Source organism: Rhipicephalus sanguineus, chromosome 9 (genome assembly GCF_013339695.2).
Source record: "Rhipicephalus sanguineus isolate Rsan-2018 chromosome 9, BIME_Rsan_1.4, whole genome shotgun sequence".
In the NCBI taxonomy this organism is placed as follows: Eukaryota; Metazoa; Arthropoda; class Arachnida; order Ixodida; family Ixodidae; genus Rhipicephalus; species Rhipicephalus sanguineus.
The window spans coordinates 19,474,925-19,501,899 of record NC_051184.2 but is presented as its reverse complement, the minus strand read 5'-3'; the positions used below and the strand labels follow the sequence as shown (position 1 = coordinate 19,501,899).

Below are 26,975 nucleotides of genomic sequence, written 5' to 3'. Positions count from 1 at the left end.
AGTACGGGTGGAACAGAATAGACTCTCTGCACAGACTAACAGAGCAGCCGGCGACGGACGCCCGTGACTTCCAACTCACCAGGCGGGCCCTCTGCGGTGTGACTCTGAGCACGTCCACAGGAGAACGAGCACGCTGGTCTACCAGGTGAACCTCGGGCACCAGCAGGGCACAGAGCAGGTGCACCCAGCGGCCGTGCGTTGTCTGTTTCAGGGCACCCCCACGCAAGGAGCACAGGCAACACTCCTGCGGAAGACAGAAGAGGAACACGTATTTGTGTGCACAGGCTGCTACAAAATGCTCTCACTAGGCGGCTCCCTTTTAAAGTGTCGGCATTAGGAGTGCTGAGACGGAAAAGGCGGCACGTGTGTGACTGTGGTTAAGTCGGTCCGCAGCAGAGTTTAAAAATGCTAATTTGAAGTGAGCCGATCACTTTTTTAATGGTCAACCAGAAGTGGCTAAGACCGGAAGTACCAACCAACAGTGACCTCGAGATTGAAATTGGGTGCTTGCAAGTCATGTGTGGGACGTGATGTCATGGGGGAGGGGGAAGCCTGAAGTGACGACATGAGCTGGAGAGGTAGGCTGAAATGCCAATAGATTTATCTCACAATCACCGCTAGTTTTTCTTGTCTATGACCAATTCTAATGGCTAAATGCGACACTTCATTGAATTCTTTGTATCATTTGGCACAACATTTGATGCCGTTCACTAACACAATCTAACGGTGCATCCTAATTAGCATACCTGCAAACCTGGGGACCTTGAAAAATCTGAAGATTCGCAAAATGGGAGGAAGGGCGAACCTCATAGGCAATTGCAACCTCCTGCATGGGACCCTCCAAGGGAATTAACTGTACAAGTGAGGATAAAACTTACCACACTGATAGGCTGCACCGCGCATCGGTCACACTTCCAAGTCTCCTTGATGACAGGAACCGTGACACCATAACAGTCTGACAGGTGGTGGACAGAAAAAAAAAAAAGGAAAGTTGTTTTACGCGTGAAAACTGTAATGTTCTGCATTCCTGAACGATCAAGATTCGCAACCAGGTATACGGAAAAAAAAAAAAGAAAATGAAACAGAGAAAACAGAAGTGAAGAAAACACTATCTATTGCTGATATAACAGACTGTAGTGGCTAAAATGATCTAGGATGCAAGAAAATTAAAGGTTATGCACCAGTAATGGCAGAATCCAAAAATAAAATTTCCGAAAAAACAATTTTTTTTTTTGCAATTTTTGGACCCAAAGAGCAGCTTCACCCCATTATAATGAGTAGGGAAAGAAGGGAAGAATTTTTGTTGCGAGTTATTTATGTTGCAAGTCTACTCTTACTGATATTCCTGCTATGAATAATGTGTCCGAGATTTAATTTGTAATGGCAAGGTTTCCGCCACAGTTTTTTCATCCTCAGCAGTGCTTGCAGGCAGTAGATTTGTCATGGGTGAGTAAATGCTGCTTTACTAGACAGTTCAGAAAGCACACGGCCTAGTGTTCCACAATACAGTAGACTCACTATATGGAACCTGAAGGGGCTGGGAAAATATGTTCCATTTAAGGGGAGACACTGGTCTCGAAACGAAAAGTTTTATTATTGGAGATATTGTAATGAAATTGGGTGTGTATATGTATTTCTTCCTCCTGTTTTCAAAAATATAATTAGTTTTCATGTACTTCAATTAGTTATCAAATTGTGAGAGCATAAGTGAAATCTAATTAGGTAATTTCTTACGGGTCATTAAGACACTTTCCCTCAGTATTTTTGGTTCTGTTTAAGATGCAGCTGTAGCCAAAGACCTGCCATGTGGAGCTATGCTATTTATATTGTCACTGAGATATATCATCATATAAGAACTTTCAATTGTATTGACATTGTGTAATCTTGAAATGCAATTAGCTCACATTATTGTTCACAAAATTTCATATGTTCATCTTAGCCACAAAAAAATAGCATAGCTCCACAGTCCTATTTCTTACGAATTCAACGGTATAAAATTTATCAAAATTACCTTACAAAAACATAATGAAAAGATCCGTAAGGCTGGTCAAGTTGGCAAAAAATGTGAAGCTGAGAAAATCGCGTTTGAAGATTGACACGCACTGTATAAATTTCTAAAAGGAACCTTTAACCATAAATTTTATTCACATGTTCCCCATCTGTTTCCCTTCAAAACAAAACAGAAAGTGTCTTGTTCCACCCAAGGAATCATATCTAAAAAATTTTCCAATGTGCAAAGCATGATCAAAACCCCACCATGACAAGCGGCTGGGGGGTTCTGGAAAAGCCATGGGGTATGAGGCTCAAGCGACTGGCTGCTCATGTCTTTTCAGTCTTTAGGAAGAACCTTCTAGATGTTAGGCAGCATGTTACCCTGGGTAATAGGTTGCTATGCTTGAGAGAATACCTTCAAAGTAGTCCAGGACTGTAATCTTCAGTTGCACCCGTTTTGTGTCTCCTTGCAAGAGTCTTTTTTGTGTTGGTGCTCTTCAGATGAGTTGCATTTGCCTTGCGTAAACGCAGAGAGTCTTTTTCTAGGCTTCGTCGAACAAGGCAATCCCCAGCAATATAGCCCAAACTTGCAGCAATGGACTCGTTGGTTGCCCTTCTTCCTTGGTTGTAGATGGCAACAGCCTCAGCGGCAGCTCGCTTCACACTTTCCAGCGAAGCGTTCCCATTCTTTGAAGTTTGGGTCCAGATGACCGAATGAAGACTCTTACTCGCGTTCTGGGTCTTCCCTTCACAGCACCGTGTCAGCAGGCTCTCATCACTGAGCCTCGCAAAGACTGGCTCCAGAGCAGCCCCAACACAAGCCGGCAGGGCATTCTTGTGTGAAGGTGGACTCTCCCCATTGGCCAAGGCTCTATTGTACTTGCACCAAGAGCTAGCACCCTCGGGGCACTTTGAGTGCTTTGGTGCATCATCTGTCGATGTCATGTGCAGCAGTGTAGCTTCGACTGCCCTCTTCATAGCTGGCACGTCATTGATATTGCTCCTCAGGGCATATCCGTAGTAATTCGCGATCTTCTTGATCTTCTCTTGTGTGAGCTTTCCTCTACCCCCAAGAGACTCACCCTGAGCCTTCTTTTTGTCCACAAGGTTCCGTAAAGCTGCACCCATTCGCTTGTGGACATGGTTGATGCAGTCCTTTTTGTCTATTTGGATAAAGCCGTACACCTCGGCTTCGGACAAGGCATGAAAAGTGCGGCTGTCTCCATCAGAGAGCACAGTCGTGTAGCGCAGACCATGCTTGGCCCAGGACCTCTGAAACATGGTCAGCGCAGCCTCTACTTCCATGCGGCCAGAGTTGCATTCGATGTTTCGTTGGCACTCGTGGGTTGCCAGCCAGTCGGTGTACCCTTCGTCTTGCGGCTGTGGTCCCAGGGCACAGCCGAGACAAAAGTTTGAGTAAACAACATGGTCAATTACAAGGCCAGTGTACAGCTCAATGATGCAGCCCACACCTATGTGTGAGCTCCGACCTCGCGTCATCCATGAGCCGTCGAACACAACATCGATGTTCCCTATGGGGTTCAGGAAGTCTGTATACAGCTCTTTTATTACTGCCACACTAGCAGCTTCACTTTCAGTCGCTGTGTTTTCGCAGGCTTTCACTAAACTTTTTAGGTGTCCCTGAAACGTCTTGTGGTGCAAGCCTCGGTGCGAAAGGTTCATACACGCACAAAAGTCCGAAAGGGCAGTAACACCTTTGCCTATCATCTGTATCCCCTTCATGGCCCTCATGTTGACTTCGAAGGGAGTGATGGTGGCAGTTCCGCTCACTCTCAGAGAAGAAAATTGCTTCTTCTCGAAATCACAACTGCTGCAAGAAAAAATAAGCTTTACCGCAAGGCCGTACTCCTTGTCCGTTGCCTTCCTCACGCTGAGACTTTTTGCGTCGCATTTGTCGCACTTCGCTTGTGCAAAAAAGTTATTCAAAACTTTCATATCGACGAGCAAAAAATCGGTCCCGGCGTCACCGGTCTGGCACTCCGCGCTTACTCCAAGAAGGTCGAACTTGCGCTGGGTAGCCGACTTTCCAGACAGAACGGTCTTCGTTTGCGCCGATCTCTCAACTCGCTGCGCCTGCTCCGCCGTTGAGTAGTACGCGGCATCAACCCGAAGTGTTTCGCTAGTCGAACTTGGTCCCACGGTGTCGTCAGTTGAAGTTCCCGGCAGGTCCAAAGGGTCCGGCCGCGACTCCAACTCCGCTGCCGACGGTGCACTTGTAGCCGGCGCCTTCTTGTTCCAAGCCCGTTTTTTACGGCTTCCAAAAGCTCGTTGCGTCGATGGTTTCAGACGAGAGTCTCCAGGCATCTCGATCGCGTGGAAAAACTACCGGCACAAAGTAGAGGACACGGTCCGTCGAGAAACACGCACGATCGCAAAAGCAGGCGCACACAAACGGACAGCCACGGCGGAGAACCAAACACAAAGAAAAAAAAAATGACGTGTCGGTCGCGCCAGCCAATGGGAGACTCGGAAAGGCGCGCTTGAAAAACGCGCCGCGTGAGAGCCAATCAGTGGCCTGGAAACGACCTTCAGAAAACCCGCGACGGCGGCCGTTCTGCTTGAGCGACGCCATTTTGAGATGGCGCAAAATGTGCACAAAGAAAACAGCTTCAAATCTAGCCCAAGATGGCGGCGCTCGGCCCGCTGCAACGCTCATGGCGCGCGCGGGAAGTTCGAACAAATTTCGTCCTTTTGGGGACATTTTAGTGCTGCCGGGGTGCTTTGAAAGCCGATTTTATCGCGTTTCCCGACCGAATTTAGCGTTAGCAATTTGAGAGTAGGTGCTCAGAAGTACAAACGCCTCGAAAATAAGCTTTGCGAAAAATCGATTTTTTGACCATTTTTGACCGTTCCAAGACCCGCGTCTCCCCTTAAGAGCACCATTTTTTGAGAGATGAACAGAGGTGCAGAATTCAAGTACGAAACCAGTCATATTAGTGGTAGTTGCTCCAATGAAGCAGCCGTTCCGTTTCATTCCGTTTAAGAGATTTCCATTTACTGAGAGTCTACTGTTTTCTCAACTTTATAAAAGGCGATTAAAACTCAGACACAGTGAGAACGAGAGAAAGGTATCACACACGCATCCAAAGGCCTTAGTGTGGAGAGATGTAGTGGGACTCACGTTTGTGAACGCAGACGGAACAAGAGGTACAAACGAGCAGCTCGCTCGACTTGACGTCGGTGTCGGGAATCTCGGGCATGCCCACTTCGGCACTGCACGCCACGTCCAGGCCACCGTTTACAAAGCACACGGCGGGCATCCACACGGCGCTAGACTCCGGCACTATGGGCTGCTCTCGGGGAGTTTCCTCGCGCGAGTACTGCGCAAGAAATGCATCACACGATCACCGTTCGTTCCCACAAATCGCCTAACGCAGAGTCACAGTTGTCGACCTGGAGCAAGGTCACTTTCGCAGGAAAAAGTCCCATGTGGGTGATCTTGCCTCCTCCATTACATTTCATAAACAAGCACACCAGTAAAGGCGCTATATAAATGTTCCTGAGCAGGCACCTAAGGGCACAGTTCATGTCGCATAGTTAACACATGCCTGCCAAGAAAGATGGAAGAAACACCAGGCAGAAAAATAACTTGTGTGTAATTAAACGATGCCACAATACCAAAAAATGCTTCGTTTGCCATCAAAACAAAGTCTAGAGGCTATAAAAGACAAAAGAAGAAAAAGGATAGAAAAGAAGCGAGAGCTGCCTTGCATGTTCCCTTACCAGCTTGTTATAACATCTCGAAATTGGGAGGTGTTTTCTTGGCCCTATTTAGATCTTTATCAATATAAATGGATTCCATAGTATTTGATTAGAGCCAAAAACTAAAGTTTTGAGAACTGTGCCATAACACCCTTTTCCCCTCTCCATATCAGAAGACAAAAACTTCAACACGGACGTTCACTTGCCGCTCTAATAGTCAACCTATTACTGCAAAGTTGTAGAGAATAGCAACATAGCTTCTCTCTCGGCACCTGGAGTGGTCGGAAGAGCAGGCAGAGGGCACAGTGCGGCTCGAGGGTGGAGGAGTGCCGGTTGAGCTGTCGCTCGGCATACAGATTGGCCGGTCGGAAGCTCCACAGGTCCATGTACGGCGCTGCCCAGCTGCCGGGCTCCCTCGCCCCGAGACTGCCACCATTGCCACCACCCGTTGTTGTTGTGGTTGTTGTGGCCGCACTGCTGCTGCTGTTGGCCTTTGACCCAGAGGTGTCCCCTCCGGACGACCAACCTGGCAGACAATGACGTAAGAAATTCCACATCAACCATTTACCTCCTGTAGACAGCAAAATGCCCCAACCTCTCTTACCAAAGACGATCTGAGCAAGTACAAGTGCCTCATTTTTTTTTTAATGCACAGACGGTGTTACATTACCTAACTCCATTAATAGTTTCTCAGGTTCTGATGTGCCAAAACAACGATATGATGATGAGGCATGCTTTAGCGGAGCTCTCTGGATAATTCTGATTGCATAGGGTTCTTTAACGTGTACCGACATTGCACAGTACACTGCACTCTAACATACTGTGTCCATCGAAATGCGACCATTACAGTTGGGAATTACCACATAGGGCAATTACCAGTGTCAACGCAACGGACACGAGGAAAGTGACAGGACAAACAAACACCGGACTGCAGCAAAATGAATGCCTTTGTCATGCCACCTGCCATGTTGACCGTTATTGGTCATTAACTCTTTACTGCTCAGTAACCATTTACTACCAAAGTCTAGATATGGCAAGACCGGTTGCCAGGGTCAGACCCTACTTGTGAAAGTATGCTTCCCGATTTGTGTGCATCGAAGCTGTGTCCGAGCTCACCTTGCCGGCCCACACGTTGCATCGTGAAATGCAACGGGGTCCAGGCAGGGAGCTCGAGGACGAGCGAGCCTCTACAATTCGGCCTTTTCAGTCATCACACCCCGGCTCCTGCCATCGCCAGACTGCCAACAAAGGGCAGTGAAGTAAGGTTACCGCAAGCGACTGGAGAGATATGACTCCCACTCAGCTTGTTGCCTGCCTTGCTTACGGACACGTCCTCCTCAACTGCAAGGTGACAGATTTGACAACAGGTGCCCCAGTCTTATCACTTAAACAGGAGTGGTACAAGTGATGGTTCTGGCCAAGCTTAACCACAACGTGCTGAGGTGTCGGTGTCAATGATGACGGGGCATGGCAATTAGAGCCACATTTTTACAGGTACATAAGAACCTCAGCCTTAGCGCGTGTTAGTATTAAGCTATAGAGAGTCACTTAGTGAGGTCTGTGAAAGAAAACTTGAAGTGTAAAGTTTGAATGCCTCAGACAGGACCACCATCTTTGTGGCGTATAAATATTGCCCGCTGTTGAATTGGTACAAACTGTGCTACAAAGATCGCAGAGTGCAAATTTGAAGATGAGGACAACAAGGTAAAGAGGACGAGGCAGCACTTCCCATGAAGTTGACCTGTGAGCCAGAAAAAAAAGTTCCTCAAATGCTACACATCAGCTTTCGGTTCAGCACTGCTACTCACCCTCATCGCTGCTGTCTTCCCCATGGCCCTTGATGAGTGCTGGATGTGACTTGCGCTTCTTGGGTGCAGGGTGCAAAGGTTGGCGTCGCACGGCCGTGCTCAGGCACAGCTTGCGTGGCATGCCGGGGGTTGGTGTCACCTCCTCCTCCTTCTCGGTAGCCACCTGGAGTCGGTGCAACGAAACCGACAAGCCTGTCAGCATTTGTAGACCGTAACGGTGCTATTATGAAGCACAGAGCTCCCTACGAAATTCACTACAGCAAGCTTTGGCACCGGTGTGTATAAAAAATTAACATAAATTCCTGGGTTCAACGTACCAAAACCAGGGCAAGATTACAACGCATGACATATGGGGGGGGGGGGACTCCGGTTTAATCATAAACCACCTGGTTTTTTTTATGACTACCTAAAGCTAAGTGCACTAGTGTTCTTGCATTTTACTGCCATCAAAATGCAGCCACTATATCTGGGAAGTGAGCCTGAATCCTCGAGCTTAGCAGCACCATACTTAAGACGCTGAGCTGCCACAGTGTGTTGCACGTCAATGGGCACTGGTTCAGTTTAGTATGGTGGTGGTTCAGTCAGCGTAGGAATGACAGTTGATTTGTTGATTCACCTAACATGCTTCTGCTTTAAAGAGCAGAACCATTTGCAAAGTTAAAAAAACTTTGCAAATGGTTCACAAAACATTGTGTTTAATAAGCAAAACTAGGGGTGTGCGAATATTCGAAATTTCGAATATTTTTCGAATAGTGTTTGCTATTCAATTCGATTCGCACTGAAATTTTACTATTCGAACTTCCCAAAGACAAATGCAGTCAACGTCTGATTGAAAGTGACCCCTTTAGATTTTCAATATGCTCCACCTCATTACACTCTCGTACTGCGGCAAAGCTGCCTTTCAAGCTCCGTTACGGTCGAACTTAGCCAAGAGACAAAGTTCGGTTGAAAGTGGTCCCTAGATTTTCAATATGCTTCACCTCCTCACACCCCTGTATTGCGGCAAAGCTGCCTTTCAACCTCCGTTACGGTCGAACTTAGCCAAGAAACAGTCAACGTCTGTTTGAAAGTGGTCCCTAGATTTTCAGTATGCTTCACCTCATCACCCCCTGTATTGCGGCAAAGCTGCCTTTCAAGCTCCGTTACAGTCAAACTTTGCCAAGACGCAGTCAACATCCGAATAAAAGTGGTCCCTAAATTTTCAATATGCTTCACCTCCTCACACCCCCGTATTGTGGCAAAGCTGCCTTTCAAGCTCCGCTGCGGTCGCAAATGTATTAACTAGAGCTGTGCGAATAGCAAAATTTTGGGTGCGAAGCGAATTCGAATAATAAAGATTGAGTGCGAATCGAATCGAATAATTTCGAATAATTTTCGAATATTTCTCAAACATTTTTCGAATAATTCAAAATGAAATTACAGAAAAAGTTGCAGAGAATCCCTAAGTATGTTCTTGTGAGATAGCAACATGAAAGTGTTTCTTTTCGCTAGGTTGATGAAGCGCTGGTGGGGTCATATTTCGTAGTTGTCTTTCTTGTCAAGAATGAGGCAATGTAGAGGCCGAATTGTATTTATGGACATGATTTGGTGCAACCAAAGTGTTGCCAACAACACTTTACACGTGATAGGCAGAAGTGCCATTTCCTCAGCCTCTCCTTCTCTTTCAACTTCTGTGGAAGGCCAACTGATGTGGCAGACAAGGGTGTGCTCCCTTCAAGTCCGGAGTTCCAAATCTGCCTCGTAGACGTCAATATATAAGAACATCTGAAATTTTGGATGCTAAAAAGCTTTGGCGTGCGATTTTTCAGACTTCCTGCCCAAATTTCAAATCCAAAACAGCATTAATTGAGCCCCCAACTCTGCCACATCTTTCATCTCCATATTGGAACCAGCGTTTTCTTGAGTTAATACATTTGCGACCGTAGCGGAGCTTGAAAGGCAGCTTTGCCGCAATACGGGGGTGTGATGAGGTGAAGCATATTGAAAATTTAGGGACCACTTCCAATCAGACGTTGACTTCTCTTGCCCAAGTTCGACAGTAACGGAGCTTGAAAGGCAGCTTTGCCGCAATACGGGGGTATGATGAGGTGAAGCATATGGAAAATCTAGGGACCACTTCCAACCGGACTTTGTCTCTTGTCTAAATTCGACCGTAACGGAGCTTGAAAGGCAGCTTTGCCGCAATACGAGAGTGTAATGAGGTGAAGCATATTGAAAATCTGAAGGGGTCACTTTCAACCGGACGTTGACTGCATTTGTCTTTGGGAAGTTCGAATAGTTCGAATAGTAAAATTTCAGTGCGAATCGAATCGAATAGCAAACACTATTCGAAAAATATTCGAAATTTCGAATATTCGCACACCCCTAGTATTAACTCAAGAAAACGCTGGTTCCAATATAGAGATGAAAGACGTGGCAGAGTTGGAGGCTCAATTAATGCTGTTTTGGACCTGAAATTTGGGGAGGAAGTCCGAAAAATCGGACGCCGAAGCTTTTTAGCATCCAAAATTTCAGATGTTCTTATATATCGACGTCTACGAGGCAGATTTGGAACGCCGGACTTGAAGGGAGCACACCCTTGTCTGCCACATCAGTTGGGCTTCCACAGCAGTTGAAAGAAGAGGAGAGGCTGAGGAAATGGCATCTCTGCCTATCACGTGTAAAGTGTTGTCGGCAACACTTTGGTTGCACCAAATCATGTACATAAATACAATTCGGCCTCTACATTGCCTCATTCTTGATAAGAAAGACAACTATGAAATATGACCCCATCAGCACTTCATCAACCTAGCAAAAAGAAACACTTTCATGTTGCTATCTCACAAGAACATACTTAGGGATTCTCTGCAACGTTTTCTGTAATTTCACTTCGAATTATTCGAAAAATGTTTGAGAAATATTCGAAAATTATTCGAAAATTATTCGAAAATTATTCGATTCAATTCACACTCAATCTTTATTATTCGAATTCGCTTCACACCCAAAATTTTGCTATTCGCACAGCTCTAAGCAAAACAATTCGCAACACTTATGCATGTGCATACATACTCAATTACATTGCTCTGTTTACAAAACCATCGAATGACTAGAATTTCAGAAAGATAAAAGCAGTAATAAGTAACGTGACGAGGACACTTGAAGTCTGAGCATGAAGACTAGGTAAATTCACGAGCTAATAATCATTCATGTAAAAGCAAAATGATAGCATCGCAAGAGTTTAGTTGAGTGGGTAGTAGTACTTTTAGGAAACTGTGTCAAATTCCATCACATTGACATCTCTTATTCACTTATACGAAGCAGCTGCACCTTACTCTAATTACCTCAAAACACAAACATGATCGAAGTTGACCATACTGTTTAACACAGAGGGCACTTCTCTTTTTTTTTGCTGGTGACCGTTAATCACCTGTTAGTCACAACTATCAAGTTACTTTTCGAAGCACCACGCACCACTTACTATGTCACACATTCCTCATAGCCAGGAATTCCATATCAAAAGAGGTACCCTTCATGAGAATAGTGCTGTACATTCTAAAGTTTTTGCGGGCAGCAGCTATCACCCTAGAATGCATAGCAATTTACAAATCGTTGACATCATATTTAGTGACTGACAATCGTGCTTGCGCTGTCATTTCAATTTGAGCAGTGCTCATATTTCTAGATAAGTTCGTGCAATATCCAGTGACATTCTTTACTTGCACCTTAAGTGGAGTTCTTGTTCTTCATTGCCCCTACAAATGTGACAATATGGCGCATTCTGACAGTTTCCAGAACATCAGCCCCTGATACAGGAGCTATGATGCAGCAGGGACAACATAAATTTCAGCACATAGGGGGGCTTTAGTTTATTGTCATGAACACTGTTATATTGGAACACCACAGACACAGACTTGAGGGGCAATGTCATGGTACACAGCCATCTTGTAACGTTGAGTTCAACCGGAATGCCCATAGTTGCCAGTGCAATAACGAACTGCTAGTCCATGCAACTTGACTGCGGGCGCAAAGGTATTGGCAGTCACACGATTATTTGCACATAGCGGCTCCTTTTCTTCAACGAGAACAGTCATGCAACGTACTAAAACTGCTGTCCCCCTTGCCAGGCTTCTGGCGCTTGGTAAGTAGCAATACACACACAGGCTAAGATGCCCTGATGTGCTGGAGCAGCGGCAAGCTATTTGCCAGGGAGACGGAAAGGACAACATGGACAAGTAAGCATGCAGGCATTGATAATGCTCTGGACGAAATTGGCAGGCAGTGGGCTCTGGCAAAGAGTATGATATACAGGACAGACAAGTGGGGATGTTACAGAGCTTCAAATGATATAATTGACAATGCTCGATGTAAGTGTGACAATGGTTAGCCTACTGAACTGCACGACATGAAAACCTTCATGGGATATTTGAAATTGCTTTCTTCAAGTCCATTTCAAATGCCTCTTAGCCAATCAGTCTGCGGTGAATGTGGTGTCCCAAAGAGGAATCAGTCAACGTGGCCTCAAAAGTGACAGCAGGGAGCTGATACTATAGTGGCCTACAAACTGCAGTGGGTCACACGACGAAACTTTCGTACGAGTATCACATGCATGCACAAGTACCTTGTCCCCTGTATTTCCCGGGAAAAGCATCGTATAACGTAGTCCTGTGCTCTTCCTGGATAAGATGACTGCTGACGCAACAGCACCCGTTGACAGGGTCAGACCAAACTTTTGAAAGTCCGCTTCCCGATTTCTGTGCATCGAGGCAGTGTCCAAGCTCACCCAACATGCCAACTAGTTGCACGGCGACATGCGACAAGGGCCATGAAGGGGAGCTCAAGGACTAGCGAGCCCCTACAATTCGGCCTTTTTGGTCATCATGCCCCAGACACCAAGGTGTCGCAGCGGCAGTCAGTCATCAGAGAATAGCCAGCTCCACATTTCCTTTCCCACTTCATTGCCGCGTCACAACAGTTTGTAGATATGATAAGGTAACCAGAGATCTGTGACGGACATAACAGACATCGTGTTCTGCTCCTCCTCACAATTTAAGTACAGTGGACTCTCAGTAAACGGAAATCGCTTGAATGAAATTGTTGCTTAAAGGGGATGACTGCTTCTAACATGATTAGTTTTGTACTTGAATTGTGCACCCCTATTCATCTCTCAGCAAACAGAACATATTTTCCTGGTCCCTTCAGGTTCCGTTGAACGAGAGTCTACTGTAGTAGGGGACTATCACAACTGTCGGAGACCTCGCGCGAATCAGCAAGAGCAGTTGAGACAGCATGCAAGTTTAATGGGTGCCATGCAAAATGTATGCCGCGGAAGAAACACTGGCTAGCAAGACTCCATATGCATGTTGAAGAGAAGGAGGGGGTGCGGGGGATATGCTATGCTGCAAGCAGCCGTTTCTCAGCCACTGTGGCCATGCCCCCCGAAGGGCGTCAAAGTACATCTGTGTACAGGGGAGAGGCCCACCTTCGAGAAGGGAAGTGAACTGGTGTCCTCTGGTGGGGAAGAAAGAAGCGGTGCCGAGTGGTTGGGAGAGGGCGTTGGTGCGGGAACAAGTGCCTCCACCGGAGTCATCAGGGACCACTGGTCGCCCAGACTAACCCCCGGTCCCAGGCTCTGTGGTAAAGCCACAACAGCACCAGGAGTCACCGCTTTGCTTTGGACCTGCCATTTACTCTGTCGTTAGATGCACACAGCATACCCTCACACATCTTGCTAACAGGATACACACTACAGAGCCCTTGGAAGAAACTTTCGATAAAATTTTGAAGTGAGTTGCTTGAACATTTTCAAATTTTGAGTATGCGCCGATGCCACCCATTTACAGCTTTCAGTGTGCCATGATCAACAGATATGTTATGCGTTGTGACTGTTACGAAGGAGATGGGAATGGGTAGTGAAGAAGCCAATAGCTGGGACAGGCTGTCTGACGTCCAATAGTGCCAGTGCTATGTGCCTGGGGCCACACAGCTTCCTACAAAAAGTACTCGAGAGAACTCAGTCACTGTCTGACACAGCAGGCATGGGATAACAAAAGGAGACGTTCACTGCTAACTACACTAAATTTCAGCTTAGGGCCAAGCAAAGCAATGAAAGCCCTGCTCCGTTGCACACGTGGCTTCAGCATTCAGCCGAGGCCGACCCAGAGCCACACTTATCTCCGAGCACAAGCTTGTGTGCCATTGCCCAAGGATGTCGACTGCACTTAACCAATGCATCGCATCCGTTCCCTCATCTTGGTAGCTAAAGCATTCTTACGCTGTTCGTGTCATGCACTGCTTTCAAGTGCAATGCCAGGCACATGTACAACGGAGCTCAATGGCAAAAGTGGTGCACCAGTGTTGCGATGGATTAATGTGTTACGGCATGATGCATAAGTAGCTGTCGCACTGCAGATCTATGAACACGTCACTGACTATTTGTAACATGCACACACTACAGTGCACTAACTACAATGCTACGTTCACGCACGTCAAGGTACCGTGCAGTCCAACTAGGAAGAGAACAGCCCCTCTGCCCTAAACCAGTGTTAACTAAAAAAATTTTTACGAATGCTTGCTAATGAATTATACCCTCAAAAGACCCACCCTCCCGACAGCAGCTTACACACAAACAAAGATAAAGAACAAACTGGAGATCAAGAGAGGACCACGAATGGCCTTGAATGTGAACTGGGTGTTCTCTTCCATGCTGGCTGGTTCTGCCTAAGCCAAAGCACCAACATACTGCGTGTAAGCATTATTCCATTTTTCATTCAGGACCAATCGTGGTGGTGTTTTGGACAATCAGAGCAGTTTCACTTGCATAAAGGAAAAGTCTATCGGTGCCTTATTGCTATTGCCTACAAACACCAGCCCACCGATCATCGCTGACAACAGGAGTCCCCAAACGGAGCTCACCAATGCGGGCAGCTCAGCGGTGTGCTGGTATATGTCCTCACAGCGTTCGGCGGGCAGCTGCGTCGGCTCCGACTGAGGAGGAGCCTCGGCAGGAGACGCCTTCAGGGGCTCCAGTTTCGGAGGCTCCGCATGTGCCAGAGGCTCCACCACTACGCTCAGCTCCTATGCAGTGAGAAAGCCACGGTTATTTTGTGCGCTACTAATCCTTCCGCAAGCATCGCAGTTCAGCTCACATCACGTGAAGCGTTATCAGAAACAGGTAATGGAAGATCCCTTCCTTCACTTCATTCCATAAATTGTATTAGTGACAAGGCACCAGAAAGCTGTGACTGCGCTGCGCGCTGTAAGGAAGGGAAAGCATAGGCTGTCACCGACCATAGTAAGTGCACATCCTTCTTGCACCCGAGTGCTTGTTTACTCTATGCTCTAGTTCTGAAATAAGACATATGCACAACACTCGCACCTTGCAACCACTGTGCCTTCAACGATGATATCGAACACAGGCCAGCCAGCCCTCACCTGCATCAAGCTGTTGTACTGGGCAGGGTTTCTGCTTGCCGACCCCTTGGTGGGAGAGGCATCGCCATCGTTAGTGCTGTTGGTGCGAGGTTTGCGAGGCCGCTTCTTGTCGCCACCCTGTGCTGCCCCCTTGGGCGGGCCTTTGCGCTTGGAGAGTGACCCCTTGGACGGCCGTCGTTGCTTCTTGGTGTCCTCGTCGTCCTCGGGGTCGTAAATCTCGGTGCCGTCTGTGTCGCCGGCATCCTCCTCGGGCACGAGACAGTGCTTGGACAGCACGGGGTGGCGCTTCGACTTGGACTTGATCCTGGGCAGCACGATCAACACGGTGAGCTATACAACCAAACTTATCCACAGCTGCCGACTCACAAACACTAAGATCCCTAAACTTGCTGTGGCCCAGACACTGAGGGACCGGAAGTACCAAAAGTAATCACGACGCATGAACATCTCATCCCGCTCCCAAAACAATAAAGTATTACACACAAGGACACCTTAATCGACCCCCAAAACTAATATTGAACAAGAAAATGCCAAGCGGTTTAAAAAATATGCTGAGACCTGAAAGCTTGAAACTATGTGACGAAAGCCTTTATCAAGAGGATACTACTTCTAGCGCCTTGCTACCTATCGCAAGACCGCTGTTCTCCGAGACTCTTGAACATCACTTTAGTTTTCTGCATAACAATTTTTTGACCCACCATTCTTCACATTAATTTATTAGTGGATGTTTGGTTAGTGCCTTATTGTTCCAATTTTACAATTGGGTAACTCGAGCCACTTCTTTCTTGTCTCACGGTATCCAAATGGACACGAGTCTAGTGTAAAAAGAAAGAGAAACAATGCTACCCCCTTGCAACACTGGTGTCACACAGGCACTTTTGATCACGATCAGAGCTGATCCGGATCAGATTTCTTGGTTGCGCTCAACAGTGGTCGCTGCTACATGGTCCGAGCTAATTCGGATTGAGTGTGGTGCGTACATCAGTCAAATTGCAATCTGGGAGCCAAATCGCAAAAGTCTTGATCCCATCGGGCCTGATCGCGATGACAGTGTAGCAGCACCTGATATGGATCGTGCCTAATCCCAATTGGCCTTTATCGCGATCTACACTGCCTATGTGACAATGCAAAAAACGGCAGGTAAGGGAAGATGGAAGCTTGCGATGAAAAAATCCGTAAACAGCGGGGTGTGTGAGCTCGAGTCGACGTTTCGACAAGTGGACTTGTCTTCTTCAAGGCTGGAACAGTTCCAGCCTTGAAGAAGACAAGTCCACTTGTCAAAATGTTGTCTTGAGCACACACCCCCGTTTACAGATCTTTTTCATCTGTGTGACAATGGTATTACAGAGATTGTCTGTGCAACATGTGCAAAGGGCGCTCACATGGAACGCAGCATGGCCATCTCGAGGTGGGTGGGCGGCCGGGCAGCCACACGGCTCGAGGGGTCCTCGGGGTGGCAGCCCACGTCCTGGCCAGCCAGCCACAGCTCATATCTATCGGGCTGGAACTTCTTTACAAACACGTCCATGCTGATCTTCACGCAGTCATTCCGACACAAGCACTGCAGGACAAAAGGGCGCGCCAAGATTACGGGTCTCACCAAGAAGTTCTCGAAAGCAATCCGAGCCGTAATGCCAAGCTCAGAGACTTCAACCACGATTAACTTCAACGATCACTCGTGACGGTGGTTGAAGCAGCTCCAAGCAGTACTGCACACGTCCTGAAACTCAGTTTGCACAGACTGTTTAGGCAAGAAGAAAGCTCAATGAAAGATTTCAAACAGAAACCCCCAAGTGTTAGCTTCAAGTCGTGTAGTTTTTGTATGAATCAACAGCGTGCTTTCCGCTTGAGTGATTATTAGAGACCGGATTTTAGGCAAATGCCAATTTTGTTCCTTGCGCTACTATCGCTTGACGATATATGAGCATGAATTAGAAGCTAAGGAGGGCTTTTATTAGTGTTTTTATAATGCCTATAAATGCCTATTTTCATAACTGGCGCCTATATGAACAGTATTTAATCTCAAGTTTCGCTTCCAGGTGTAGTTCCAGGTGAGTTGTTCATGTTACCACGCAACATTGACTGTTCAAAACTCTACAGGGTTCAACCTAGACCTCTAGTTCAACCAACGCCCAGAAACAGCCGCTAGCAGCAGTGAAATGGGATGTGCCAGCGAGCGTACGCCACCGCGCTGACATGGCGCGAGCAGTTGGTGAATGCGAAATTGCGTAGAGTCAACATGGGAGATTGAAGAGCAAAAAAAGAAAGAAAAATGCGACATGCACGCGGCTTTTGTTCAGTTTGTAACTTTTTAAGGCATTCATCGCCAGGGGAGAAACTGGTTCTACACGATTCGACCCGGTCAATAGGAAGAATCCCTTCCTTCTGGTCTTTTAGTGATCTGTATGTCTGCTCCTACTCTACCCTTCTCAGTCATGCCCAAAAGGAAGACACACAGGAGTGTTTCGATTCGACAGTGGACACTTGGCTCACCATGCTACAGAATAAGCGGAGAGACCTTGTTCTGCAAAGCGTGATGGACAAAGGACAGTTGCACGGCTACATTCACCTGTTGGTGCCTGTGTACCACCTGAAAAAGTAACATTTTCTTGTTTTCCTGTCATAAATAGAGGTCACGCATGTCTTCCTTTGGAATTATTTGCATTTATGTGATAAATTATTGTGTTTATATTTAAGATATTGGAGGCTTAAAACATTGTTTTGCCTGCCTACTTTTGGCACCTAAAAAGCGCTTTTTAGTGCCTAAAAAACCAGCCTCTAGTGATTATTATCATCAGCCTCACTATGGCCCCTGCCGGGCAAAGGCCTCTCCGATGTTTTGCTAATCAACCCGGTCCCGTGCTTGAGGCGGCCACGTTATCCCTAAACTTCTGCCCACCTAAATTTCTCCGCACATCTAACATTCGGTCTCCCCCTCGCGCCCTTGCCTTCTCTTGGGATCCAGTCTGTTACTCTTAATGACCAGCGGTTATCTTGCCTTCGCACTACATGCCATGACCATGCCCATTTCTTCTTTTTGATTTCAACTAAATGTCCTTAGCACCCATTCGTTCCCTGATCCACTCTGCTCTCTTCTTGTCCCTTGAGGTTACACCTATGATTTTCCTTTCCATGGCTCGCTGCGTCGGTATAGAGTATACAGCCGATGTTCGTTACTTCTTCATTCACTTTTCACTCTCCGTATGAAGTAGCGAATCCTGCTTGTAGCCCCGTTTGCGGGGACTTCAACGTCGGCATTAGCTCCCCTCGCATGCCTTTTACATACACAGCAACTACGTGAAATGTGAAATGCTGCCAGCTCACCTGCGAGGCCCGCTTGCCGTACTCAACCCAACGAGGCAGGGCAAAGTTGGTGGACTCGGCACAGTTGAAGCCATGGTTGAAGCCGGCATGGTAGCCGTACGGAAAGGTGATCATGAACTCGCCGGCCTCCTGGGTTATCTACAAATTGAAAAAAGACTATTGTTTTCTAACCAATCCCATTAACTCCGTTCCAAACAAAAGAGCAATTGAATCACACCCGGAGATGAGAGTCCATTTTTATCGTGTGCCAATGGAAACTGCGTGGTTGAAGCACCCAATGTTGATCATGCAAGCAATAAACTCAAGGTAGCATGAAACAATGCATTCTGTGAGGTTTACTTGCACTCACAAGCTGATAACGTGCCAGCAAAAAGACAGTCCTCGCTTCAATACCTCGTTCAGGACAAATTTTTCTTTCTGAGAAACCCACATTGGCTTTCTCTGTTGCATGGCATTTTTTTTCTTTCTTGCCTTTCAAAAAACTTCTTCAGGCTTGCACATTTCAACAGAGCTCATACGGCAAATTCACTGTCCTACATCAAACATACTGGTTAGCTCAGCTGGTAGAATCCAGATTGGCAATGGTCACTGGTTCAATCTCTGAACAAGGGCAAGATTTTCATAAACTGCTTATCCTTCTGAAAAACCATTGTTTTGCAGCTTGGATGACAACTTTTGCCTCGGAAGCCCGAAACCTTTCGTGTCTCTATACTCATTAGAACCTAAGAACAAATGCCAGCTCCGCCTACAGCCATCATTTCCCCTCCCACAGCGAATTTGTATAAATTCTCCATTCTACAGAACTTACTCATTTTCGTGAGGTCGAGCACTTCTCGAGTGTTTCAGATAGTTGACTTTCCTGCACAGACACACGTTTGTGTCGCTGGTTTTAGATTGGAAACTCAAACGTCCTGGTAAATTCCATCAGGGACCCTGACATTACTGCTCAGCCAAGCGTAATGTTTTAGGCAGTAATGACAAACTTTTAACTCTTTGTATGCGTTGTATTTACATTAGCCGACACAAAGTACTTAAGGCTTCAGCGGAAACTAGCTAGCAACGCTGTCTTTCACAGGTGAAGGGCAGGCGCTACACGGTTTTGTGGGTGGAGTTTACATTTTTTTCTCAGGTTAGTAGCGAAGAGTAACGCTATAGTGGGACATTCTCTAAAACCCTATCTAGTGGGTCCGTCTCTGCCGTGCAATGTTCCTGGACACTAATCGTGCCTGGAGGCCGTGAATTGAGCCGTTCGTTGAGCTACCACTCGAACCTTAAGCCAGCGTCCAATAAACGCTTTTACAAGTGGTGGAGAGCGCTATGCCCTACACCATATTATACACCATATACACCATATCACACATATACACAATTATACACCATATCAAAGCTTTCTGTTCAAGATATGATATACTGTATATCAGTATATCAAGCTTTGAAATGCTGTATAATTGTTAATAGTTTGCACATCAAAAAAATTTTCCTACCTTTGTGAAGCTTATGTTTCCTAGTATCCGGCTATGTGCCTAAAGCAAGATTTCGATTAGTAGTTCTTGCTTCATTGTTCCCGGAAACAATGCTAATTAATTTTAATTAACTTCGGTACTAATGAATATACTTGAAGAATAATTGCATATTTGGAACCAGCAAAGAAAATTAAACAAGGCTGTGCAGTTTCATTAAATTTGGTTAAGGGAATCTTGATGACTTTTAAAAACCCACTTCCCCCCTTAAGAAAATGTAGGATCTCCGCTGCTCACCTTGTTGTAAGGTATCGAGTACTGGCGCAGGACCTGGGGCGAAATGACCGTCATCTTGTGCCGCAGGAAGGCGGAGCACTCTTGGGCCGTGTTGTGGAAGAAGCCTGCCGCGAGGCGCTCGAGCCGGCGCCCATGCTCGGGGGGCACACAGTACCACGACTTGGGGGCCCCGAAGTGGAGGTAGTTGATGGAGTACAGGTCCATGTCCTCGGTGTGCCAGGCAAACGTGGTCTTCCACATGCCAAAGTAGAGGTAGGCCGTGTTGACCCCTTCAATCTTGATGCCATAGTCCTGGCCCACCAAGTCCAGGATGGTGTTCAGGTGGTTGATGTTGAACTCCTGCAACATAGGCACGTCAAGACGAGATTCACAAAGACTTCAAGGCCAAGGGAAGCACTGCGGCATTCCAGTAATTTAGTTTCATCCCCACACATTCGCCGAAAAGAGACTGCAGCTGGTGACAGTCCATTCATACGAACTTTCCATCAACGATCAGGCCGGTTCCACATTTATGAATTTTAGATACAGTCCAGCTTCAATACAGTAGACTTATTAAACGGAACCTGAAGGGATCAAGAAAATATGTTCCATTTAACAGGAGTTCAATTTGCTGAGAGATGAACAGAGTTGCAGTATTCAGGATGAAACCAATCATATCAGAGGCAGTTGTTCCATTCAAGCAGCAATTCTGTTTAATTTTCCATTTACTGAGAGTCTACTGAAAACAAATTACTGGATACAATGAAGCAACCCCAAAAACTTCCCACTGATACCATGTAATGAATATGTGCTTCTAATGAACGTTACATATAACAAAAGCATCTTAAAGTGCCCAACACAACCTTGGTATAATGAAGCACAAGTGTGTTTCAAGTGGCTGCCAAGAGCTGAATCATACACTTGCAAGATTTACCGAACAAAACACCACAATATGACAAAAGGCAGTTGCAGCAACAGTTCACCCAGTCTGGGTTTACTACAGCCTGCTCAAACAAGGGTTTTCCTCATCTATCGTACGTTACACGTGGTGAGAAAAAGGTGGGTTCCACTGCAGTTCAGACAGTTGCAAGTGTGAATACAATGAATAAAATTGTCTTCCACTTGGTCTCCAAGAAGCAAACACGAGAGAGTGCTCTTTATATTTGGCCACAGCGAGCTCACCTTGACACCCGGGTCATACAGGGAACCCGACACGTCCGCGCCGTAGATTGGAGCATTGAAGGCAATGTTCTTCCAATACTTGCGCTCCAAGTCCTCGTAGTCGAAGTGAGGGGGAGTGTTGAAACTGCACAGGAGATGGGCACACCGTGCAAAGTCACACACCCTCCATTAATGAGGCTAATTGGAGTGTAGCACACGCGACAAACAAAACGTGAGAACATCGCTGATGATGCAACAACACTGGAGACCACATTCATACGAGGCCCTCACCTCAACGCAAAGAGCCACGAAAAGCCTCGTTCATCAACACTCACCGGTCACTTTGGGCCACGCGCCTGAATTCCTTGACGCTCATGGACTTTTTCTGGATGTTGTACTGCTGGTAGAGACCCTGGCCCCCCGACACCACTTGTGAGATGGGCGATGGAATCTCCATGTCAATGTCGTCGTAGCCGCCTTTGCGGGGGATCCACTCCTTGGGCGGGATGATCTACACAAGCAACACATGCTAGAGTCAGAAATGGGTGCCTTCTAATGGTAAGGAATCCAAACAAAAGAGAAGTCCCGGGAAAGATTGATGGTAGTAGGTTAGGTTATAAGTTTGCAACCACTCTGCAGTCAAACAGGCTATATAACCTTTGCTCATGTGAAGTGTCGTATATCGGAATTCGTCGCTTTAGATGTTTCGACGAGGGAAAATGTTGGCTCCGGTGAGATTCCTTGTTTGACAACTTCACATCATGGCAAAAGTGGCTCTTTCAGCACTGAATTACAGCAATTTAATCGCGTAGCTAAAACTTTTCTCTGCAGTGCACCGATTGAGGCACGTCATCTAGGGAATGTGCACGCGTCTTCTTTTATAGAAGCAGTTCCAAGACACCTACCTTGGCCAGTCCGGCCTTGTGGGCTCCCATGGACTCCATGTGCTCGAGGTACTTGGAGAAGTCCTGCATCTCCTCCAGGGTGGGCCGGAACACCATGATCTTGGGCACACTCGAGGTGCACGTGCCCCCAGTGGCACCACCACCTACGCTCGGCTTCTCCATGGTGCACAGCATCCTGCTGCTGCTCACCTTCCTCCTCCTGGACTGGAAACAATAGAACCAGTACCATAAGCACTCACAATCTTACGTGCAAGTTTCACATGCCACGTGGCCTCAATAGACAGAATGAGGTGTGTTCGTACCATTCAACTAAATCATGCCTACACTAAAAACTATCAGTATCAAATCGAAGGAATAAGGTCGCCACTGTGTCCCATGTTAAATGTACAGGAAAACATGGCCCACTAAACCTTCTCCTGCCCATTAATTAATGTACAGAGAGGCCTTAGCACCAGATCTGAATGGCTATCGAAGGCTCATATCTTGAGCTAAGATGACGTTGTTGGACTGTGGGCAAGCAGTGCCTGCACATTTCATGGAACAAACGTGCTGTTAAACTCCTATTCTGATTGAAATACTTCGTTTAGTGTTGTGGTGTGTTTTGTGCATGTTCTCTATCTGTTGCAGTAACATCCAGATCACTTCACTCTCCCTCCCCTCCTCAGTACTTTTTAAAGAACCTATCTGCCTTTCTCAATCTGGTCAGCATTTGCAAGGAAGATGGATGTTTCAATTGATTAGCAGTAGTCGAACAATTAATACACCTGGAACGAACGTTTTAACAAGGGAACTTCAGTCTAGGCAGAAAGTGCTTTCCATAGCATCGATTTTACGAACATGCAACACTCCCCCCCCCCCTCCTCAATGGGAAAGAGGTGGGCGAGAACATAAGCCTGCAGGCAGAGTGGGGTGACGAGTGTTCAAAAAGAGAAAGGTGGTAGCACTGTTTCTTATTTTCTATAAAGGCTTAACAGGCAGAGGTGACATTGCCGGTTATTCCAAGAAATCAGCAGGTTTTAATTTTCGTGAATGGAACAATTCTCGTCAGAACATCAAATCTCACCAGCAAATGCCGAGCAAAACATTTTCTATATAATAATGTACTTAGGTGAGTCATGTTGAGGTAAAAAGCCTACCCTTAAAGGCCGTGGTCCAGCACTGAAGTCGATAAAATGTGCAAGCCACTAATGGAAGCTCTCATTACATACGAAAACAGTATTGTTCATAACACTTTTATTAAATGCCACCTTCGACTGCAAAGAAGGCAGTGTTTCAGAGCTCAGTTTGTTGAGACACACAAACCAGATGAGATCACATTTAATTTCTTTGCATCCCTGTGCCAAATTTCCTGATTTGGGCTTATCTGGCTGCGATGCTGTACTGTCACAACCTACAAAGTAGACCCTTCACATAATTCCCCTCAACAGACAAAACGCCTGGCCACATGGTTCCAATAACGCAGCAGTGCCAAGCAGAAAAGAAGGTTGTGGAGTGCACAAGGTGCAGCCAGAGAATGCTGCTCAGACAAATGCAAAATGGCAATGCGAGTTGAAGTTGAAGTAGATGCCAGAAGCACAATAGCAGCAAGTAGCCAATCTAATTAAATAGACACTTATGTAAAACAATAAAAGTGAGTCTTTGAGGGCCTAGCCGGTGCACGAGTGACACAGCAGAAGAGTCAAGAGCGATAGCTCTACTACGCCATGTCTCCCAAGGTCATTCATCACGTCGCAATGACCTTGAGCCGCCGAAGCGCAAGTGTGGCAGGCTTTACGTAACGACACGTGATCCGCCGGTGTACCACGTGACCAGGCGAAGGTTTAAAGGGCCCCTAAACAAACCGGAGGTCGAAATTTATGGTACATTCGACTGGTCGTTTGAGAGCGCTCTGACTGTGTTTGAAACTGTTGAATTCAACAGCTTTAAACCTTTTCAACAAGAACAAGCAGGTATGCAAGTCATCTTTCTCCTTCCTGATCATGTTTTGACCCGATAATGTTAGTAGCAATGGTTAGTTGCTATTTTACACACTTTTTTCAGTGCCTGCGGAGCGCTCGAAAACGACCAGTCGCAACTAATGCAACTAATGTACCATTTGTTGCGGCGTTGCAGTTGCGCACGAGTCTACAGCGAACACTTGCCGAGTTACACGCGTTTGATAATCGAAACGCGGCCCTCGCTCGTTTCGCTCTTCGCTACGCTGCGTTCGTCGGCTTGTCTCTCCACCTCTCCGAGTGGTCCTCCTCGCCGTGCGAGGAGAAATAGCAAAGAATGCGCGCACCCTTCACTCGTGATAACTATAGGCTTACGGGAATTAAACCTCAGCCAATTTTGTTTTAAACTGCGAAACACTTTAAGGGACCGCCCTGCCGTCGTCTTATGTCTCGCGTTGGCGTCACGCAGGCCCCACGTTTGATACGGTGCACGTTTGGAACGCCACCAGCGAAACGCCAGCGCCGGGAGTTAACAGGCACCGCGCTCGGAGCAGCAAACGGTAGAAATGAGGCCACAGAACAGCAAAAAAGATAATCGCAAAACAAATCTGATAATCACAAGAAAAGAACAGGAACGGATATAAAACATGACACAATCAGAGAAACACCAAAACAAAAGGTAAAACACAAGCGAATCAACGCTCCGCAGTTCGTACAGTTTTCACTTGGGGTGCAACCGGATTCGATTTTTTTTTTATCCTCCTCCCTTTTATTTTTCATCAAAGAGCGAAAGAAAAATTAAAAAGAACGAACAGCTTCACTCTCGCATTTCTAGCTGCTCCCCCCCCCCCCCCCCCATCAAAATCGGCACCTGCCTAGGACTACGAGTCATTTAGAACGTAATTATCACCCATGAGAAACATAATCGACTGTCTGATCCCTTCAGCGCACGGCCCGGAAAAAGGCGGCGCTCAACATCAAGCGACACGGTATCCAGAGTTTTACACACGTCGCTCTCGCTTCTCCACGCGGAAGCAGTAAAACTGTCGCCAAGATGCCACGTTACGACTAAAACCATCTTCAAAACAAACCGAACGCGCAAGCTATTTTGTCTAAAAACAAGGAAAACGCGGTATGAATGATGTAACACCGCAGTCTGAACCCCCTACCCACCTTTCTCTGCCATAGCACACATACTTGAAACGCCGCACTAACCACACTTAAAAAAGGAACGCTCTTTACCACGCTTTAAGCATACACAAAAAAATAACCCACAAAAACAACCACCCGCTGTGGCAGCGTTACTTCACTTTCGACGAGGAGTTTACGATGGACAAACAAACAAAAAAGCGCAAACGCGATCGCACCCCACTGCTCCCCACCAACACCTCACAATGCCGGCACGAGAGACGAACACACACAAAAGAAACAACCACTTGTTCATGCACCCCCCGTAGCTACCTACCGCCTTCGAAAAGAACCTCACGGGGCAAATGAAGCAAACGGCGATAGAAAAGACTACACATAAAGCGCCCGAGGACCCCCTCCTCTCCACTCCGTATTGAAGACGCGTCTCACTTCGATGCGATTTTTTTGTTTGTTTTTACGCGGTAATGAAGCAATCCCGCACGCGACGCAACAAAACAAAAACGTAGTACACGTTGATTTTACAGAAGATCCCAAGGTGAGACAGAAATCGCAGCACAAGTACCACACGCCACGCGACCTAAACGAACAAAAAAAGAAAACACGCACAAAACAAACACAGACAAAATGGCCGATGCAAGCCATGCATGCCCGACCCAACCGCCGCCCCCCCCCTCACCTCCCACTGCGGCCTTCTCTTTGCTTCTCTGGGTTTCACTGGGGCAGGTTTCGGGGCCCCGCACGAATCGCGGCCCAGGAAATCGAAAATGAACAAGAAGGAAAAGGAACGTATGCCGTGATAAAGAATGATTGCCGCGTATCGATACGCACTGGGCTCCCGATGTTCTGTAGGCAATGCGACGCCGAAAGCGACCGAATCCCTTGACCGACCGCGGCGCGTCCCTCGCGATAACGGAGCGACTCAGCTGTTGGGAGAGATCGCGTTTACGCACAAACCACCGCGCCGCTATGCCGAAAAGAACCTAAATAGCTTCACGAACACTTGCCGCTGTGACTAAAGTTCGTGTCGAACTTACCAACAGTAGCACGAGTAGTTGCTGCGCGAAGACGACGACGAAGCACGAAGCGACGTTTTGAGGCTGGCAGGCACAGCGCGATCGAGAAGTTGACTTTCTCTGCTCAAACAGCGTGTGACTGAGCTTTCAAAAACTGCTTGGGCAAGGTCCAAACATTTGTTCCGCCATTGAACAAGTGAACACCGGTTAGCAACAAAACGCCGCGGAGCTGGGAAGGTGAAGGTTCCCAAATGGCAAAAGCGGCCCGTACCTACAAGGAACACCGACTGGCTAGTAATGTAAACGCTAGGCCTAGAGACTCCACCAAACTCGAAAAACCGCGATGCGCGGCGTACGGAGGTTCAAAAGTAACACATACCTTGAGGTAGACGCCGCTGTGCAATAGTCCGCGTGAGGTTTTGTTTCACTCGGGCGATTGTTTCACGAACGTGATAAAATTATCGTTTCCGGACATGGGACTTCTCTCGTAGACGCACGTCTGGCACCGAAAAACCACCATGATGGAAACTGAGCACGGCTTCAAAATATTGCGCGTCCGAGGAAGTAGTTCCTAATCTACATTTACCTACCGGTGCAAAATAGCACCTGAAACGACTTCATCTTCTTTCAGGCGAAATAATAAACTAAATAACTTTATTCCGGGCGTAGACAGATGTGCCGCAAGCTCCATTTGTGGCTATGCCAGGGGGGAAAAAAAAGTGTTCGCGCGGAGTGATACAAAGATCGACTCGCACACCTCCGCAAAGAGACGCTAGGAGTGATGTGTGGTCGTAAACGAGTGAAAATTCTGCAAAAAGCC

General features: G+C 46.9%; 1 protein-coding gene across 4 annotated transcripts in view; it reads right to left on the bottom strand.

Moving 5' to 3' along the window:
* LOC119404698 (lysine-specific demethylase 4A) overlaps positions 1–26,685 on the bottom strand; it is a 54,628-nt gene extending 27,943 nt beyond the window's left edge. Inside the window, exons 1-15 of one of the 4 annotated variants that reach the window (XM_037671331.1) lie at positions 26,535–26,685; positions 22,060–22,263; positions 21,490–21,665; positions 21,176–21,299; positions 20,015–20,353; positions 18,258–18,395; positions 16,316–16,494; positions 14,934–15,237; positions 14,415–14,576; positions 12,982–13,131; positions 7,524–7,686; positions 5,988–6,241; positions 5,135–5,333; positions 879–955; positions 80–244 (exon numbers count right to left, since the gene is read on the bottom strand). In XM_037671331.1, the coding sequence (XP_037527259.1) occupies positions 80–244; positions 879–955; positions 5,135–5,333; positions 5,988–6,241; positions 7,524–7,686; positions 12,982–13,131; positions 14,415–14,576; positions 14,934–15,237; positions 16,316–16,494; positions 18,258–18,395; positions 20,015–20,353; positions 21,176–21,299; positions 21,490–21,665; positions 22,060–22,233 (2,604 nt within the window). In that variant the 5' untranslated portion in view covers positions 22,234–22,263; positions 26,535–26,685. Of the gene's footprint in view, positions 1–79; positions 245–878; positions 956–5,134; positions 5,334–5,987; positions 6,242–7,523; positions 7,687–12,981; positions 13,132–14,414; positions 14,577–14,933; positions 15,238–16,315; positions 16,495–18,257; positions 18,396–20,014; positions 20,354–21,175; positions 21,300–21,489; positions 21,666–22,059; positions 22,264–26,530 lie in introns of all 4 variants that reach the window. The other 3 variants (XM_037671332.1, XM_049418978.1, XM_049418979.1) reach the window with 3 other exon arrangements.
* Between the last annotated feature and the right edge of the window lie 290 nt (positions 26,686–26,975).